Source organism: Ahaetulla prasina, chromosome 6 (assembly GCF_028640845.1).
Source record: "Ahaetulla prasina isolate Xishuangbanna chromosome 6, ASM2864084v1, whole genome shotgun sequence".
NCBI classification, from domain to species: Eukaryota; Metazoa; Chordata; class Lepidosauria; order Squamata; family Colubridae; genus Ahaetulla; species Ahaetulla prasina.
In genome coordinates this window covers 78,410,777-78,432,167 of record NC_080544.1, presented here as the reverse complement: position 1 = coordinate 78,432,167, position 21,391 = coordinate 78,410,777, and the positions used below count along the sequence as shown (strand labels likewise).

The 21,391-nt window shown below is 32.4% G+C and overlaps 1 protein-coding gene across 3 annotated transcripts in view; it reads right to left on the bottom strand.

Annotated features, from left to right (window-relative positions):
• The window catches only part of RASA2 (RAS p21 protein activator 2), a 51,694-nt gene that overhangs the window by 17,604 nt on the left and 12,699 nt on the right, over window positions 1–21,391 (bottom strand). For 2 of the 3 annotated variants that reach the window (XM_058187674.1, XM_058187675.1), the window contains exons 6-18: window positions 19,416–19,499; window positions 17,924–17,996; window positions 16,575–16,651; window positions 15,372–15,470; window positions 14,470–14,626; window positions 12,553–12,701; window positions 11,503–11,617; window positions 7,033–7,107; window positions 5,197–5,320; window positions 3,896–4,002; window positions 928–1,014; window positions 771–848; window positions 344–417 (exon numbers count right to left, since the gene is read on the bottom strand). In XM_058187674.1, coding sequence (XP_058043657.1) covers window positions 344–417; window positions 771–848; window positions 928–1,014; window positions 3,896–4,002; window positions 5,197–5,320; window positions 7,033–7,107; window positions 11,503–11,617; window positions 12,553–12,701; window positions 14,470–14,626; window positions 15,372–15,470; window positions 16,575–16,651; window positions 17,924–17,996; window positions 19,416–19,499 — 1,299 coding nt within the window. Of the gene's footprint in view, window positions 1–343; window positions 418–770; window positions 849–927; window positions 1,015–3,895; window positions 4,003–5,196; window positions 5,321–7,032; window positions 7,108–11,502; window positions 11,618–12,552; window positions 12,702–14,469; window positions 14,627–15,371; window positions 15,471–16,574; window positions 16,652–17,923; window positions 17,997–19,415; window positions 19,500–19,839; window positions 21,359–21,391 lie in introns of those variants that run through there. The other variant, XM_058187676.1, reaches the window with a different exon arrangement.

Sequence of the window (21,391 nt, the reverse complement as noted above, 5' to 3'; positions counted from 1 at the left end):
ACCTCTCAACAGCATAAAACAACGGCAATTCAGGCTTGAAATGTTTGCCCATGCTTGATTTATAGAGATGGTAAAAGAGTAGGGAAAGGCAATCTTGTTCATAGGAACAAGGTATTTTATATTTAGGTCAATAGGAATCCCTACAAAAGCCCAAATTTTAACACTTGTTTCACAAAGTCTTAACACACAGGGCAACTTTTTCAAATACACAAATAGTTGAGAATGAAAGACTACAATTCTGCCTGGAACTAATATAAAGTGTCATAAATCTTACATATTTGTTTGATATATTTTTTAAAAAAATCAATTACAGCCTTGCACATTGTACTGTGTATTAAGTTACCCTTCTTTTAGATGCAATGGCTCATTCGTGACACTTGGTTCTTTACTTTCCGTGGAAGACACTTCATCTAAAAACTGAATATGGAGAATATATTAGAATAATAGGACTTATTTTCCCAATTTTACCCAGAATCTTAAAAATTAACTAATATTTAGAACATTTAAAAAACTTATTTTTAAGTAAAATGAACATTTTAATAGTTTAAAGTTGTTCTACATTTTTCCTTTGCATTTATTATGTATTTATTTTTAAAACATTCCTCCCAAGTATTTTACTAAAACAAGTGGAGTTTAAATGTAACATATAGAGAATCTGTGACTCACAGAGAAAAAATAAATATGGTAAAACTTTCTAGTTTTGCAAGAAAGCTAGGAAAATGTATTTTTTTGAGAAAGTGACTGAATATTATGTAGAAAGGAAACAATACCTTTTTGACTATTTCAATGTATTCCTCTTCTTGAAACATTTTGAAAAATTCACACATAAACGTCTCCTTGAAGCTTGACTAAAAAGGGAAAATAGATAGAAATAAATCTTTATAGAAAGATACCAATAGACTAAAGTAATTTCAGTGTGATACTTACCAGCTTGCTTTTGGATAAACTTCCCCAGCTTCCCAGTGTCTGAATTGCTTTTGATATAAGAGTTAATGTTCTAGATGTCTGTGAATCCTATAAGAAGTATTTAAAGAAACACATTCACTATTTTACAAGTGATAGTTCAACTGGGTTATATACATGTTGTCCTTGACTAACAACCATTCAGTGATGTTTCAAAGTTACAATGGCACTGAAAAAAGTGACTTATGACCGTTTTTCACACTTACAAAGCCGCAGCATCCCCAGTCATATGGCCAAAATTCAGATGCTTGGCAACTGGCATGTAAGTATGATGGTTGCAGTGTCCCAGGGTCATGTGATCACTTTTTGCAATCTTCTGACAAGGTAAGACAAGGGGGGGAGCCACATTCTTAGTAACCAAGTTACTAACTTAACTGCAGTGATTAACTTTATAACTGTGGCAAGAAAGGTTATAAAATGGGGCAAAGCTCACTTAACTGTCTTGCTTAACAACAGAAATCTGGGGCTCAATTGTGATTGTCAGTCAAGAACTACTTGTAAATGACCGCTGAATATGCTGTATCTGGTGACAAAGTATTTCAGGTAGTCCTTGACTTAAAACTGTAATTGAGCCCAAACTAAGTGGGTCATCATAGGACCAAACTGATTTTATGATATTTTAGTGATAATCATTAAAATGAATCAGTATGGTTGTTAAGCAAATGCTTTGGTTGTTAAGTGAACCCACTGATCGCAATGTATGTTTTTTGCCAGAAACCTCAAGTAAATGCTGGCTTCCAGAAAAGGGGGGGAAAAAGAGTTGTAAATCACAGTCAAATGACCAAAGGATGCTGCAAACAACCTTAAACATGGGCTGTTTAGCGAGCATCAAAAAATGTGATCATGTGATCACATGTGTTTGTTCCATTTACGTATTGGTCAAGTCAAGAACTATCTGTACGATGAAATAGGCAGATACATCAACATATCAAACATACATTTTCTGCAATACAGATTTCATAGGCATTCACATAAGCATTGTAATAGTAAAACAAGAATTGTTTTTCTTCAGATATAAAGAAGTTGGTCTTAACTGCAAAGCAGTCAATACAGTTATATCCAGGGTAATTTTGCCTAAAATAATAAGAAATATTTGTTCATGTGTTTTGGAAAGTTCCTCAATCTTTTGGAGAAGCTTTTCAGATGAGAACATAGAAAATAGCTTTTACCACATTATTAATTAGTGGGCAAAGAAAGCTTTAGTTCTATAAATCTCTACAGATTTAAATTAATCCTTTAGTAATGACAATATAATACGTTTCAATTTTACTTTAATGAAGAATGAGCCCTAAGACTGAACAAGTGAAAATGAATTGATAGGCAGGGTCAAAAAAAAAAAAAAAAAAGGAACAAAGTGCAATATAGTGGTTAAATGTTGAAGCGACACTGGCAAGGTCTAGGTCCACTCTGACTCATGGAAACTCACTAGGTGATTTTTGGCCATGCACTATCTCTAAAATCCAACCCATTGAGAAGGTGGTGATTGTGGGGGAAAATGAGAAAAGAATACTGTATGTAATATCTTGAGCTGCTGAGTGAAAGGAGGAATAAAGTAAGTGGATATGAGAAGTGGAGTGTAGCTGAGAGAACACTGGCCCAAAAATTTGGAAGAAAAATTGTGCAAATTCCACTATTGTACTATTAGTGTTTTCTAAAGGAAAAAAAGCATCTTCAGTACCAAAATAAGCAAGAACAATTATCACAATTTTTGCCAAATGCTTAACTTCTTGGTCCACTGGAAGATTTCTACATAAATACATTGTAGAAATTATGCAATAAAAAGAATCATATATCAATAATCCAGGAAGAAAAAAAATAGACATCTGCCTGCAATATTACTGACTTCATTCTGTCTGCATTGTATTTCCTGTGGAAGCTTTCACAAAAATTTTGTGAATAATAATATGACTCGTTTATGAACTGTACTGAGGGCTGTCTGTAAAGAGCATTATTAAGGGTGTTTGAGCAATACAGTCAAAGTTAAATCAACTAAAAAGATTTTTTTAAAAAAAATAATAAAGCAAATTATACAAACCACAATGGAGTAGAGTGTGTGTGTGTGTGTGTATGTGTGTGTGTGTGTGTGTCTTTTGAGTTAATGTTGATACCAGGCAGCCACCTGCATTAGTCCTTGCAGATCTCTTGGCAAGATCTGGATGTTTGCCATTGCCTTCTTCCTAGGACTATGAGAATGATTGGCTCAAGATTACCCTGCTAGGTTCATGCCTAAATCAAAAGTTATAATTTCCTGACTTCTAGCCTGGTGCCTTAATCACTACACCAGACTAGCTCTTTGGTATATGTTTTCAAATTTATTACTGTTATAAACCAGCATGAATGTATTTTTAATTTTTCTGAAAATAGGAAATATACCCCCACCAAATGTTAAGTCATTAGATTCCAACTAGTCAAACATTTAATTTGGTTTTAGTCATATACTAGTTTCTAATATCAAGTATTTCAACATATAAAAATGACCCAGAATGCTTTACTGTTTAATAACTGATCGGTGAGGTTTTTTAAAAAAGATGTTAAGTGGTTTCTAGCAGTGGTGAAATCCTCCACAGGTTGCCACCGGTTCACTGCCCGTGCACCGCTGTGCGCCAAACACACACTTTGCACGGAAAAGAGAAACTGTTTGAAGGTAAGTAGAACAGCGAGGGGAGGGGAAACAGCTGTGCTGCACGATTTAGATTCGTTAGAAAGCAGGATATAAGTGACTATAAATCACACGGCACAGCTGATCATCGGAAATACTGGTTTGGATGAACTGGTAGCATTTTATCACTACTGGTTCACCTGAACCAGTGTGAACTGGTAGCATTTCACCCCTGGTTTCCCAGCTCCCTCAGCTGCTTATGTTGTAAGTTTATCTCTGAATATATCCTCCTAAGCTCACCAACTGTAGGAACATAACATTATCAAAACTTACTGGATGATGAGGTCGTAAATGGAAAATATGAGGCGATACTACAGCTACAGCAAAGAAACGAAGGAACACAAAGCTGCTCACTGCAGAATACTGTACATGAGGGTCATCTGCAGAGAAAAACCATGAAATGTACAACTTAGCAGGAAATGGGTGAAATAAGATAGTGAAAAACCTTAGTAGGGTGTCAGTAGAAAAAATGGTTTCTATTCTTCTGCAAAATAGAGAAGTAGCAAGTAATGTGAAATGAAAGTGAAGTTATGATGAAAGATGCATGGCCCTGTGTTATTGGGCATGTATCAGAATTGTTACAGTTTATTTGATGTTACCTGCGCGTTATAGTAAACTAAGGATTGTGCCCCTTCCTCTTCTCTGTCACAGGTGTGAATGAAATTGTAGGTTTCCACTTCTGTATTTATTTAATAGTAGGCTCTATTGTTATGATTAATATTAACTATGCAAAGGAAGATACTCCAAAGATAATTTTTTTAATTTGTTAAGTTTCCATAAAACACAGTATTCCATAATACTAACAAAAATATGTAGTGCAATCAGTTTCCTGCCTGTTTCCTCTTACATTAGAAATAAAGGTAGAGATGAATTTAGGCACCTGAGGTTGGTCCATACTGTCAAACTATTTACTGAATCTGCACTACTATTAATCTTCTCATAGTTCCCATCACCAATCTCTTTCCATTTATGACTGTATGACTATAACTTGTTGCTGGCAATCCTTATGATTTATATTGATATATTGACCATCAATTATGTTGTAAATGTTGTACCTTGATGAACGTATCTTTTCTTTTATGTACACTGAGAGCATATGCACCAAGACAAATTCTTTGTGTGTCCAATCACACTTGGCCAATAAAAAATTCTGTTCTATTCTATTCACTTATGAAATATATTTTCTATGACTGTTACTTTCTATAGGGAGGAAATATAAATTATTATTCTGTAAAATAGCAAAAAGAGGCAACTTATTAAGAAATTTTAATTTACAACTCTTCAGTTTCAGTCTGCATATCCAGTGATAGAATATTATAGTAGTTGTAATCCAAAGCCACTGCTGCCTATCCCTTTTGTACTGTATTAGTGTGGCGCATAAGTATGATTGCATGCTATTAACAGCAGTATATCAATAGAAGGCAGGCAGTGTCTACAACTGGTATATTAATAATTTGTATTTCCCTCTTTTTATAAATGCTACAGAACTGATTTTTGGTAACATTCTCATGGACATAGACTCTTTTATTCAAGCCAATGATCATACTGTCATTTTGAGACATTGATACACTTACTAGGAAATCTTTCAGCAGCCAAGCGCCTCAGAGAACACAACACATCACACATTAAAGTTGGGCAACTTATACTTGATTGTACAATTGTACTGAAAACTTTGTCAACATAATAACGAAGATTTTCCTGTGCAGACAAATAATTTCAGAGAGTTAATATTTTTTATTTAGTTTACCAAGTTCATTTTATCAATGAGAAAAATCTCTTCAACAAAATCTGTATCCATAGTTACCATCCTAGCATTTGGTAGCATTTTTTAAAAGAATAAAATGCATATCAATAGTCTAAAAAGGCCCGCCAAAAATATTTCTCTTTCTTTCCCACACATAGTCACTTTATTATTCTGTGCTTGGTGGTGACTGGGGCAAGGTTCTGTGATGCCATCTGTGATTCCTCCTGGTTTGTGACCTTGAAGGAAGTTAAGACATTCTATGCTGTTGTCTGCCACCTGAATCTGGGAGATTGTCAACAGCTCTATGTAGGGAGGGAATTTCTTGAAATCTTGCTAAGTACTGTGTGATGCTTCCTTCTGAAAAGGCTGCTTCTGAAATCAGGGGTCTTGGCCAACTACCATTTGGTTTCCAACATTTCCTCATTGCTGTTGAGACAATGGTGGTGGACCAGTTTCATAGAGCCCTAGATGAAACAATTATCTGGACCCTTTTCAGTTAGGATTCAGGCCTGGACAAGGGAAATAGAAGACATTGGTTCTCTTATTGGATGACCTGGTTTGGGACTCCTGGTTTGGGAGAGATAGTGCATGTTTCCTAGTTGTCTCAGACTTTCTGTTGGTTTTGGAACTACCAACCATGGAATCTTACTGGATTGCCGATGGGGGTTGAGAACTGGAGGCATTGTTTTGCAATAGTTCCATTCCTTCCACAGTTGTCAGTTCCAGTCAGAGGCGGCAGGAACTAGACCTGATAGCCTGTGATATGTGAAGTGTCACAGGAGTTTTTCCTCTCTGCCTTGCTTTTTAACATTTACATGAAGTCAATAATGAGGTCATCTAATGGCCCAGTTGTATAATCAATATGCTGATGACACTCAACTTTACAACTTGAGCTATAGGGTAGATGCTGCTGATATTCTCTCTTGGTTCCTGAAGATTATTAAATATCTGAACTGGAGTAAACAGAGTGAAACTAAACCCAAGTAAGATAAGGATTACTGTTTGAAGAATCTTCTGTTGATACCAGAATAGGTAAGCATTACCCACAAGAAGGCAGGTTTGCAATGGGGGAAAGGGCTTCTAAATGCATAGATCCTTCTAGAAAATGGTTAGAAACTACTGTCCATCTGTGGCTGGTGTGCCAACTGCAACTTGACTTCATGCAGAAAAGACTTGTATGATAACTCATGCCCTCATTTTCATGTGTATGGATTATTGTAGTGAATGTCACAAAAGGCTGCCCTTATAAACTAGTGGGAAGCTGCATTGGTCCAAAATGTGGTGGCCTGCATATACATCAGTTCTTGGTGATGGACCCTAATGCTCCAATTTCATGAGCTCTGCATTGGCTGCTGACAGGTTTTAAGGTACAATTTAAGGTACTGGTGTGGAGTATAAAGGTTTTAAATTGTGTCAAGTATATATAAAATACTGTATTTTGTTCTACAATTGTTTTTAATTATACCCAGTAATTACAGTGAGATTGACACAATGAAGCTGAAGATCAGAAATGCAATAGGCAAAATCATAAGAGAAAGGAAAGGTGTTCAGATTCTTAATATACTTTGTTACAAAAATTGTGGACTTTTACATTCCAGAAAATGCTTGGTTGTCCGAAGTTCCATAATCTTTTTTAAAAAAAACAACACACAGCATTTTAGCATACCTTGTGCATTTCCACATTATCTCCTTCTTTCAGTTTCAGGGGATCAATTTCACAAGATTTAGGATTCTCACATATCTGAAACAAGATTAAAATTTTCAGCACAATTATATACATGTCTACTCAGAAGTGAGTTCAGTGAGATTTGTTCTTAAGATAAAACAATGAAAGTTTTATCTATGGTAAAATCACAATAATACAATAACTATGTTCTCTCTTGGTTCAGATATTAAAAATAGGTTGCTAACCTATAACAATGATTCTTCAAGGTACGTGATTTTTACAATACCCAGAAAACCACTCCTTTACTTCATCTCTTGAAAATGTTGTAGACCAGGGCAGCAACATCATCTTACACATTGCAATTCTACCAAACCAAGACAACTTTAACATTTTATATTTGTCTATCTTCTTCTCAATTTCATTAATCACCACATCATAATTAAGTTTTTTCAATTCTTTAACCTTGAGTGAAAGCACTATACCCAAATATTTCAATGTGTTTTTAATCCTTATCCCAAATTGCTCTTGCATATTCTCACACTCATTACCATTACTATCCATCAATAATTCTGACTTTGACCAATTTACTTTCAGTCCTGTCATTTCCTCAAATTCTATCAAATGCTTATATATCTTTTTCAGGTCTTTCTCTACATTTTTCAAAATAATTAAAGTATCATCCGCATACAAATTTATCTTATACCCCTTATATCCTTCTAATTCTTCATCTTTTTCTATCATTTTTGTCAAAATTTCCATAGCCAATAAAAATAATGTTGGGGACAAGGGACATCCTTGTCTCGTACCTGCTTCTAATTTTATCTCTTCAGTTAATATTCCATTCACCTTCACTCTTGCACTGCTTTTTTGATACAATTTTGAAATAACATGTATAAACTTATTACCAAAGCCTAAAGCCTCCACAATTACTTTAATAGTTTCCCATTGTACGGAATCAAAAGCTTTAAAAATACTATGCCAATTTTATCACCATTATATTCAGCTACATCTATAATATTTAATACTCTTCTAACAATATCACTCATGTATCTACCCTTCACGAAACCTACTTGGTTATAACTTATATATCTATCTATAAATCTATTTAATCTATTACTTATAATAGCAGTAAATATCTTTGCATCCTGATTAATTAAAGAAATGGGCCGATAGGACTCAATCCTTTCTAAATCTTTATCTGTCTTAGGAATTAGGGATATCACCGTTCTATTCCATGACGAAGGTACTTCTCCACCATGTAATATTCCATTGAATAATTTTTGCAATCTTGGTATTATTAATTCTTTAAATTCTTTATAGAACTCAGCAGGTAATCCATCCTCACCTGGAGCTTTCCCTAATTTTATTTTTTGTATAATTCCATTAATCTCATCTTGTGTTATATCTTCTTCCATCAATTCCTTATATGTTTGATCAATTTTCACCACATATTTTTCTAAATAGCTTTGCAATTTTCCCCGATTAACTGGTTTCTTTGAATATAGATTCTGGAAAAAATTTCTAACCACTTCATATTTCTCTAATTTTTTATAACATCTTATGCCTCTGTCATCTATCAAAGCTCCAATTTCTCTCTTCTCTCTTTTATTTTTCGCCATCTTTGCCAATAATTTAGAATTTCTATTACTAAATTCAAAAAAATTCCTATTTAAATATCTCAAATTTCTTTTTACTAACTCTGTATCCTCTTCTATCATTTTATTTCTTAACATGTTAAGCTCCTGAAGAATTTTTTTTTCTTTAGTAAGCAAAAATTGATTTTCCAATTCTTTAATTTGGTTTTTATCTCTTTCCATTTTAATTTTATAATTTTTATATTTCCTACTTGATAATTTAATACTCTCCCCTCTAAACACCGCTTTCATCGCATCCGCTAAATTTGACAGAGAAAGATATTGAAGGGTATCAGAAAAAATTGGATAAATTTTGTAATGGTGGCAAAAGACCTAGATTAGTGAAGAAAATGTGGTATCAAAATCAAAAGGAAGGTGGATTAGGAATCCCCAAATTATTTAATTATTACTGTGCGTATGGTATCCGGATAGTGGTAAAAATATTTAAAGGTGAAGATAACTATTGGAGAGACTTAGAGTTAAGGGATATAGAGAAATTTGGATCAAGGTGGTTTTTAGATAAAGCAAACTCAAAATGTGTAATTAGAAGTTATTGGTTAAAGGGATTAAGTAAAATGTGGAATAAATTTGTTAAAATTTTAATTCTGGATATAATCTTTTTGGGGGAGACAATTGGAATTTGGCCGATTAAAAATAATATAAAACATAATGAAGTGATTAAAGAGGAAAATATAGAAATTATTAGAGATTGGATAAAAGTTATGGAAAATGAAAGGAGGAATAAAGAAATTATTGAAAAATTAGGGTTAAGTTGGTTTGAAAAAATACAGATAGAAAAATGGACAAAAAAATTAAGGGAAAATTATTCGATAAATAGATGTGAAACTGAATTTGAATATTTAGTATCTCGGATTATGAAAGATGAAATTGGGCTAAAGGGACTCGTTAGTAGGGTTTATAAGATTATAAATTCTGATGAAAAATTACAAAGAGTGATGAGGACAAATTGGGAAAAAGATCTTAATATTGAAATACCAGAGTCAGATTGGAATGTGAATTGGAATAGTAGAATTATGAGAACTTTATCTATAAGGATTAAAGAGCATAATTATAAAGTTGTTTGGAAATGGTATTTGACTCCAGTAAGATTGTCACAAATGGATAAAAAAATTAGTAAAAAATGTTGGAGATGTGAGATGGAATTGGGGACTTATGAACATATGTGGTATAAATGTGATAAGGTTAAAAAGTTTTGGCAACAATTGGAGAAAATGATATTTGAAATGATGGGGAAAGTAATAATATTGAGAGTGGAAACTATATTATTGTTGGTAATTAAGGAAATAGAATTAACAAAATATGAAAAAGAATTGATTAGAATTATGATTATAATAGGTAGAATTATAATAGCTAGATATTGGAAACTAGATGTGATTTTTAGAATAGAAGAGTGGAATTCTGAAATGTGGAAATTGGCTTTAAATGATAAAATGACATGTGATATTAAAATTAGAAGTGGTGTGTAAAAGAAGATATTTTCTGGAAGACTTGGAAACCATTTGTGGACTATGCGCTTGGAACATTGGACGCTTCGGTACCTGTACCTCGAGAACGTGGATTTTGGCAATCATGAGGATATATCCGAAGACCCAAATCTTCCTTTTTATGTATAGCACAAGGGTGTAATAATGTATTTTCTTTTTTTGTTTGTTGGAAAAAAGTAATAAAAAAAAGAAAAAAAAGAAAAAAAAGAAAATGTTGTAGACCAATTTGTGTGGAAAATTCTACCTACGCAGTAAATGCAAAGTTGACCATTTGAAGGACTACAGAGAAAAAACTTCTCTTTTTTTAACATGCATCACCCATATGGATAACTAGGAAACAATATACTTTCTTGTTAAAGTGATATCTGACTTGCTCTGGCTTGTAGCTAGTAATACTAGATGATATCCAGCAGGAAAAGTCAGAATGCAGTCACAAGAATACCAGCAATCTTTGCTGAATTAGCTTAAGCTGTTCTGGGAAGATGAAGCTACACACACAATAAATGATGTTGTGTTATTTATCCCATACAATTTTGTATGTAGCTGCTACAATGAAAAAGGTACTGTAACCCTTTTTGTGACAACCAGGAGTCAGAGAAATGTGAGCCAGGAACATATGGATTGCGAAGCTGCCTTTTTACTTCAATCTTCACATAAAATCAATACAGTATAGAGTGAAATTATATCTCCTCCCTGCCAGTACGCCAAGCCCATAATAAACATTGCATCTTTTCTATTTCCATTCTGATATGCACAAACTAATGGATATAGTAATTTCCAAAAATGTTATATTTGTGCTTAATGCTATACCCTAGGATGTGTTTGTCATTTTTAAAATAGTACACTATACCTTGGAATTCTGACCATTAAAACTACACTAGCAAGGATAAACATTCTTTCTGTTTGCGTACTAAAAATTCTATTTCAAATCTACGTCCAGCCAAGCAGATGTATGCTACTGAAAAGGGAAGATGATGGTGGATGTAAAAATATTGCACATTCAAGTCTAATATGAGGTGCTTGGCCTTTGGTCAGCTGTTCACACAATATATTAATATAAGGTGAACATATTAAACAAATGGATTAAACAATTTACAACTTAGTATTTTGCAAAGTGATTGGACACTTATGTAGCATATTGGATTTGTCTTGCAGACTGGCATGATAAGAACTGGAATAGTTCATCCAGTCTCAAGAAAGCAATACAGATTTTAGACCTGGTACAAAGCTAAAATCAAATGATATCTGTAGTAGTAGCATGAAATTTTAGGCAGTAGGGATTTTTCTATTATTTCCAATATATAACATTTTAACATATACATTTATCATACCTCATCTAGAATTGGTTTTAAAGTAACTTTCAAGTAGTGCTTTCCCACTATTTTCATCATCTCATCTACACATCGAGTAGTTAAAGAGTTTCCTCTGAAGATTGTATTTACTTCTCTGTAATACAATTCAAATTAGAAATTCAAGACTATATGCATATACACATATCCACAAACATGCATGCAGCTACAAGATGACCAGAGTTCTCTGTTGCAGTTTCTAGCTGATATTGTCTACAATAATGCAAAATATTAAAATATCTTTAATGTTATGAATATATATCTGGATACATATTATCAAAAGATAACAATGTTTTCTAGGTTGCCTTAATAGTAGGTATACTCAATATTATACAAACATTTATTAAGATACAAAAGGAATAATTTAATTGACACCTCTTCCCAAACACTCAATCAGAATAGGCACTTTTCAAAAATGCATGTAAGGATTTCAATTTCTCTCCAGATATAACATCAACATATAACAGAATAAATTCTTTCATCTTTCTTTGGTTCTATATACTCTTGATATTGCTATGCCATTTCTGTTTTTTAAAATCAAATCATTAACAAATTCTAGAAAAATGAGAGAATATGCACATTTTAAAACCATAAAACCAATTCATGCTCAGCCGGCCTTCGACCCGGAATGAGAAAGAAACCTTGGGCTGAATCATACTAAACTCTAATGCAGTGTTTCATTGGTGAGGGGGCACAGCATAATTGCAAGGATTTCCTCTTTAATAAATATAAGAAAGATAAACTGTGGAAGACCCTATATGTTTTTCTCCAGGATTAGAAAATCACAAGATTTTCCCTGAATTTAAAAATAGTGTATGTCAAGGCTGCTATAAATTATCTATTTTCTAACAAAACCAAGCAACTATTACATATTCGTTTCAAAAGATTCTGAATCACTTAGTCCTAAGAAGCAGAAAATTTGTAATATTTACTGACAAAAATAATTTCATTGGAAATGTATGTGATAAGTTTACTCATTTATCATTGTCGTAGATATAGCTATTGGAGAGATTGGAAAAGTCAATCACTTACTGGGTTTCCTTCAGTTCTAATTCTGCCACTGCAGTAACAAACTGCACTAATTTATGATGGTGCAGCAACAACCTTACAAGTGGCAAAATACCATCGTATTTCTCGCGACACACTTCGGCCAAGATGTAAGCAGCTGATGCAGAAATTGGCTATAAAAAGGGGAAATGGGATGAATGTAAATAATTCCTCACATTGAAACATGCAGGGAAACATTAATAAGAGTAATAGTAATTTTTCAGGTAAATCTTAGCCTAAGTTAAAAAAAGCCTATGTAAAAACAATTTTCTTCCAGTTTCAAGAATTGCAGTTACTTTTTTGCCACCTGATTAGAAGAAAACCTTCTATATTCTTTTTGCCTTTCATTTGACAGAAGAGAAAAAAAATCTCAAATTACTGTTTTATGTTCATATTTAAATTTTTAATATCAGATGGAGCATCCAACTGCCAAAGAAACTTTCAATAAAAGCAAATTCAGTTCTTTGTGTATGCAGGCTATCCAAAACTGACAGAGCACTTCCAGCAACCAAATAAACTATTCTCAAAATTAATCAGCAAATTAGGCCTGGGAAGAAGGTTAAGAGTATAAACTGAAATAGTTTACCTTTCAAAAGTACACCTTGCCATTTGAACTCTTATTTCAGAAGTAAAAAAGGATTTAGGGAAATTTGAAAAGAAAGAGTAGATAACAGCTTGCCTTTTAGAGGATCTAACCCACCTTTAAGCCAACCCAAATAGAGTCCACATTTAGTCCACTAAATTATGGCAGTATATCTGACTTTATGACAGTATCTTTGACTATAACAGGGAATTAAATCAAAGCATTTGCTGGCCATTATAAAGAATGCGCTCTCATAATAGTTGTTATGCGTGTGGCTTCCACAAAACACTCATTTCTTAGAGGGGAAAGAGGTCTGATTCACATGTTTATTACATATTCAACTCCATACTGAATTACATTATTGAATTTTGTATTATGTACATCAAAAGAGATAAGGGGAAGTATGAATAATATAAATATGTAGCAAATTAAAAATGCAAGTTAAATAAAGAAACTTCTTTTGAGTAAATGAGATATAATTCTCACTTACAGGAAAATTCAATATACATGGTATATGAATGGTGGCTCAGACTGCTAAGACAGTCTGTTATTAACACAGCTGCTTGCAATTACTGCAAGTTTAAGTCCCACCAGGCCCAAGGTTGACTCAGCTTCCATCCTTTATAAGGTAGGTAAAATGAGGACCCAGATTGTTGGGGGCAATAAGTTGACTTTGTATGTAATATACAAATGGATGAAGACTATTGCTTAACATAGTGTAAGCTGCCCTGAGTCTTCGGAGAAGGGCGGGATATAAATACAAATAAAAAAAACAAAAAAACAAAACACAAATACAATGTAAAACCTGGACCAAGAACTGAGATGGTTCTGTTATTAATCTCATTTGTATTCTACCAGATTTTTGCTGCAATAGAAGTTAAGTCTGATTGCTGGCTACATGACAGAATATTTGTTCTTGTCTAAAAAAAAGGATGCATTGAATCAAATCTGTACAATATGCATACTTCTCAATATTGATTTTTTAAATTTTTTATAATTCTTTAAGCACATAGTTGTAGAGAACTTTTGTATAATTCAAGTGTTTGTTTTCTGAATGACAAACTCTTGATATTCATAGCAAATAACATCTAAAATTCTACCTTTTCATAAACTATAAGAAGTTGTTTTTAAAAGTTAACCATTTTAGGGGCTGTACAATACTGTATTTTACACACTGATTTTTGAATCCTGACAGAAATCTAATCAAAAATTTAATCTCCTTTTGAAAGGAGAACTTGTACCACTTTCAACAAATCCAGCACAGAAGGAGTGGGCTAATGGCAGAGCATTAGCTGATTAAATTAAAAAATGGAAAATACCTCCACTTCTGATGATTTCAGAAGCAAGTCTCTGAGAGACCCATAGTACCCAGATGGAAGTACATAATCTTCAGCATAATTTATATTCAGTCTAAGGGATCCATGATCTTCACTTTTAGCAGATTTATTTCCATTATCTTTTGGCTGTAGGAGGTACCTTAAAAAGAAGAAATTATAAGGCTTAAAAAATTATCTAAATCAGGGGTCACCAACCTTTTGGACCTCAGGGACCACTAAATTCCTAATTTTAAATCCCGTTTAAAAATATGAATTTTTAAAAAAGATAAATAGTATTTAGTGCAATATAAAAAATGCAAATAATTTTTCTGTGGACCACCAAAATTTTCTCACAGACCACCAGTGGTCCACAGACCACTGGTTGGTGACCATTGATCTAAATGACAGGCTGAGCAAACTGTAGTTTTAAGTAATTAAGTTAGAATAAACAGAGAATGAAAAAGCAATAGGATCTTTCTCCCTTCCCTTCTTTTGTAGATTTGCAAATTTTTGTACTTTTGTACATTTTTGAACAAAAATGTTTTTGTACAGGGCAATTTTATATGTAATTTTACTAAAGCTTTAAATAATATTGGGATCTAGGGCTACCCTATACACATTCCTGTATATACACTATGTCCACATGGCTTTTGAAGAGTTCTAAACTATCAATCACAATCTGACCTTTCCTGTCTTTGATTGCAGTCAAGATTAACTGTCTGCTTATTTTACTGCAAACAATAATACTTACATTTTTTTGTTGGTTTCAGTGAAAATGTAGGAAAGATTAATTCACTTGGACTAGTCAGTAAAGATATGGAAGGTAGAAGAAGCTATACTAGTTTAATTACATTAAACCTATTCTTCATTTTACCAATATGACAACTTTGTGCTCAGTTTCTTACCATGCTTGGAAAGTATCACTTCCTAATGCTTTGATAGGAATCTTAATTTCTCCTAGGAAAAGATCTTGCACCAAATTGCCATTGTTCCATAAGTCAATCCTGAAAGTTAAATCTTAGTTTTAAAAACTGATTTGTTAGCTGTCATATTTAATTTTTAAGTGTCATCTGATTTAAAATGATCACACAGAGCAGCACACCAACTCCACATGCACAAAAGTAAGGTTATTATCTCTCATCTAATAGCTTATCTGAGTTAAGAAAAAAAGTGTACCTTAGTTCCACAGAAAGCAATCGTGAAAATCTGCCTACTGGTACTAGTTAAATCTGAAGCTTTATCAGTAAGAAAAAAGCAATAGTGCTGAGGCATACAAAGAAAAAAAGTATACTTTCCTCTCAGGCATTTACTATTCTTGTTTTATTTTTCTTAATCCCATTTAGTCTCCATTTTGATTAAACTGTAGCACTCCAATGACACATGCATTATGTATTCTTTAAAATTACTTTTTCGACAAGGCAATTCAAGTATTCATAACTTAAAAGCATATACACACACTATATTTGGGTTGCTGAGTCTTACCTCACCAATATTTCTGTTAAACAGCACATATATTAAGAAGAGAAAAAAATCCATAGTGTTGTGAGACTTCTGAAGATATTGTAGCAGATTCTGTTGCCTAAATGTTATACCTACTGTGACATAAATTCAGATGTTCTAACCTACCCTACAGAAAAGGTTTAGTTGAAGTCAAATTAAGAAATAATATATTCTTTTCTTCAAAATATTCCAATTATAATTCCTTCTCAAAATTTATTGCATTGAGAGGTGTATATATACATTTGTCCACTTGTTTCCTAGTAAGAAATGTGTAAATCACAAGCCAGTTAAAATGTCTGAACAGTTATCTAGATGTACTTTAAAATCAGTATCACTAACCGTAATATGATTTACTTATTAGCTACAGATGCTTATTATATACAATCAGAATAAATGCTATAATAAATTGTTTCTGAATATGCTTCAACTGCTGTTTTTGAAGGCGTGTTTTCTTTCAAGGCCAGATTTAAACTGAACCTTATCCCCAACTTTAATTATCTCAATCTTTTTCAGCAATTTCAGAGCAACTTTTTAAATTTTTATTATAAGAAGCATTTTCTGCTTTGATTGCCGTATCTAAATTAATCTTAATATGTTGAAGAATATACCTGACTTCCAGTTTCTCAATGTCTTCTTCTTCTACCTGAAATTGTGACTTCTTGGTGTAACTACTGGACCTAGTTACCTGAAAATAAAACGTACAAAATTAATTTGTTTCTCTTTTAGTAGTAGCCATTTAATCCAGTCTAATAGCTATGCCTTTCTAACATGGTTTGTTACTAGAAAATGGATCAAATTTTAAGTAAAAACACATACATCTTGAAATGTAAGGAAGATTATTACAGTAAATAAGTTTGTAATATATCAATGATAACAGTCACTGCTATAAGATAGTCAGCTCTAAAAAGCATTTTAATAATCTATATATAACATAAGAAAAGCATGCTTAATCTTTGTTTTACTCAGTTAAAGCCCTAGGGCCATGTTTTGATATCATGACAAATTTAGTTAATTAACCCTTGATTTTTAAAGAGTTTTAAAAATATTCCTATAGCATTTATAATCTTATTCTGAACTGGTACAAAGTCTAGGATTAAGTTCAGGTTCAGATGTTAAGTGAAAACAACCACAGCTAGCATTGTTCCAGGAAGAACATAATAAATTTTAAAACAGAAAATACAGAAGTTGCCACAAAAAATGCTATTTAATGACAGTCTTGCAGTTTAGTATATAAGCACCATTATCTTACTATTATTTTAAGAATAAATCTCTCATACACCCTTTTAAAATATTCCAGAACTTTCATGTTAAAGTGAAAGGAGCTAAAAGAAGAAAAAGGCTGGTACTTATGTTTCTATATAGTAGCTATCAAATCAACAGTAATAATCACCATTCATACTTTTCTATTACTAATTCTAGGCCAACATCATTATTGAAACATCCTGAGATAAAATGCTAGAATTCAAAGTGTATACATATTTCCCATTCACCGCTATGTAACTGAAACAACTTTTGGTGCTAGGTAAGGCATATAAAAACCTAGTTCTCAATTTAAGACCATTCATTTAATGATGGTTCAAAGGTACAATGGCTTGGGAAAAAGTGACTTATGACCTATACTCAGATAAACATTGCAGCACCTTTAAGTCACATGGTCACAATTCAGCTTGATAACGGGCTTGTTTACAACCAGTTGCAATGTCTTGAAGCCCACATGATTGCAATTTGTGAGCTTTTGTTGTCATTAGAATCTTTTTTACATATAGACTGTTCATCATAACCTTTCTATTTTTTTCATGATTTTCCACCCCAAGAAAATATGAAACTATCACTGCACCCTGATCCCAAAATTTTACAAATTGATTCATAATTACCATTTAAATGGCTAACAGAAAAAGCAGTACAGAATAAATTGATGGGAAGAATGTCAACATTATATTGATAAGAAATTAGTTACCTCAAAATAAAATGTTTCATTAAATTGTGGATTGCTTGTTTTCTTCTTTACCTTTGTCTTCTTTTGATCGTTCCTGTTCCGACATAATACAGCTTTACTATACAGATCTTAAAATATATTATTGTAATCAATAAGATTAATCTATGTGATTAATTAATTAATTAATTTTAGTTTAAAATTAAAAGAAAGACTTTTTAAAAATTATCCAACTACATCACTGACTCCTTGAAATTGTATAGTCCCATTAAAATTTAAAAAAATATTAAGTACTTAGGTTAATATTTGTGTGTGAAAATATATATAAACAAACTACACAGAGTTTGTATTCAATACATTGAAAGATTTTGGCCATTCAGGATTTAAAAACCTATTACAATTTGATTATGTGGGATACTTATTAGAAAAAAACTAAACATAAAATTTCAAGGAAATTTAGAATTATATAAACATTTATAAATGAAATGTTATTTATCTATTGCAGTCTGAAACAGATTAAGAATGAATTACAGAATTCAGTTTTTTATGTTTACATTAGCATTTTATAAACTCTTTATCTACTATTGCTTTTATAAATTCATATGATTTTATATAGAGACATAATCTTTTATTAGGTATTTTCTTCAAGCAGGGAATCAATGACTGAGGGGAAAGTAGAGCCATGCAGACTAAACTTTCTTCTCATAACCTAAATATCAAGGTGAGCAGAGAGGGAATCTTTACACACCATACTGAATAAAGAGAAAGCAGTACACACAATTTTTGGGGGAACAACAAAATATTGTAAATACAGCAGTAAACTAGCATTCTTTAATACACAGTTTTCTAGTTTAGCCAACTGCATGTTCTGAATTCCACATGAATGGTGTGGATAATACTGCTGTCATGGGGATGCAACTGATGTGTCCTTTTATAGAATCTATATCCCACATTTTTTCAGAAGCTCAACTAGTCTACATATACATTTCTTTACCAAGAAATCTAGTATGTAAATTGGGGTAAGAGCAGTGAATTGCCCATAGACAGCATATCCGCTTCCATATCCAAAAGCAGAGTTGAGGCCAAAGTTCCCAACTCTAGGACTGTAGTTTATCCACTGGCTTTACAGTGACACGGCTGGTCCAAAAAAAAAAAAGTATTATATGAGGCACAGTACCTCCAAAAAGCCAAGGAGAGTCTACAGGCACAATATTATCCCAGAGCATTATATTAATAACTTGAAATTTATTCAGATTATTTTCATGCACAATATGCATACTAACACTTTTTTAAAATATGCCTATATTGTCTTATATGGAGCATCCACAATATGCGGAGCTATAATTCAGTTTAATTTATCATATAAAAATATTTTAAAATGTGCATTAACCCTGTATATTTGTTAATGAGACATTTATCAACTGAAAACTGGTGCACTAATATCAACCTAATTTTGTCACCTTATGTACATTTTAAATTGTTATCTTGGCAACTTCAATACATTTTAATTAGTTACCTTGAAGGACCGACAACAGATACTGTAGCATAAGGGTCACAATTTTGCCCATTAATAAGAGGTAGCCCATGACATTCCTTCAACCTAGAATTAAAAAAGAAAAAGAAAAAGAAAAAAGGACATTACTAGTCCAGTTGCAGTTCATGTAAAGTATATCACATCTGATAGATAAGTGAAAAATAAATTGTGCTAATCCAACTTTCAGCTGGTGTTGGGTACATATTATATTCTACACACAGGCCAACAACCATGTTTTCAGTTTTCATTGTCTTATCAGTAACTTTTAAGAACATCTATTAATAATTCTAAGTCATTAGATTTTTTTTTATACCTGCTCCATTCTAGAAGCTATGTGCATTTAATCTTGAAAGAATAAATTGGGAATGGGATGTGATATCATTCTTCAAAAACCTGAAAAACTCACACAGAAAGACCTGTCATCTCTTATTCCAGAAACCAGGCAATGTTATAACAGGTTTATGTTACAGAAGATAGATTCCAATTTCGTTTAGAAAGAACTCTCTAGTGGTAACTGGAGCTCAACAATAGTAATAATTATTCAGAGAGATGGGCTACTGCAATAAAAAGGTTAAAATACAATAATAGTGTAATAAATGAAATAATAACGTAACATTATTAAACATTAAGAACAAACTAAATCCTACTGAGAACAAAATTTCCAACCACGTTAGGATGGGAGTTCAACTTCTCCTGTATCTCCTCCTAAGGCTTTCTTTAAAAGGCAGATTTTCAAAACTCTCCTGCTATATAACAGGGCTCATCTCAAGTGGCATATTTATTTAGAATTAGTACTGCTAGAAGGAATTTATTCCTTGATTTGCTTGAAACATAGAGAAAGAATTAATGGGAAATTTGTTGCTGGATCTTCTGAAATTCTGAGCCAATACAGATGTGGTACATATAGAATTACAAGGTAATTTCTACAGGGTTAAAAACACAGTGAAAAAAGTATGTTTAACAATATGAATAAAAACCATCTGTCTGTGTGAGACAAGGCATCTCCATAAGCTGATGATACCCAGCTATATATCTCTGTCCGGGATGAAGTGTGCTGCACTGAACATCCTTTTATGATGTCTGGAGGCTGTAGGGGTCTGGATGGGGAACAGCAGACTTCAGCTAAACCCCAATAAAATGGGTCCACCCATTGCTTCTATAACCTTCAAGTCTTTTATATTATAGATTATATGATGTTTTTAATACTGTACCTTATATACTAATTAATATATGGATTGTTCAAGATCCCTATGAAAACATAAAATAACATTTGAAATTCTGAAAAGTAAGAATTTCAGAAACCTTAAGTTACATTTTCCTTGTTAATGATCAGTTTGGAGCATGAAATCATTTCTTTGAAAGCTACCTGACTGATAAGGGCTCAGAACCAAGGTATTAATGCCTCCTACTGTACCTGAAAGAAAAACTGTATGTATGTTTGTCAAGATTTACCATGTTATCTATCAAAATAAAATCTTGGTAATGTTTATCTTTTTGTGCCTTTCCATATATTTAAGTGTTTTGTTTACTTTTAATTAGATACAAGTTTAGATTTCCTTAAAATACATAAAAAACCCTCAAATATTACTGGGTCCAGTATACACATATCCCGTCAGTTACATAACATTTTATAACATGCTCAAACACTGTGATCTTAAAGTTTAGGTATACAAGGCTTGCTTTAACTGTATCTTCTCTTTCCCATCCTCCAAATATGAAATTTGCAGTTGGAAAAAGTAAATGAAAACTGATAGATCTCATGTTAGATAGCAGAATTCTTTAAAAAAAAAGATGGAAAAAGTAATATTTTCCCAAGTTCATAAAATTGAATTGTAAGTTTTTTAAGGAATGCAATCATTATTAAATAAAAATAAAATTCAAAGGTGTTTTACAATTGGAACTTTTTCTACTTAGTTATAATGATTCAGTAATAACATTTTAATCTATTTATTTAATTT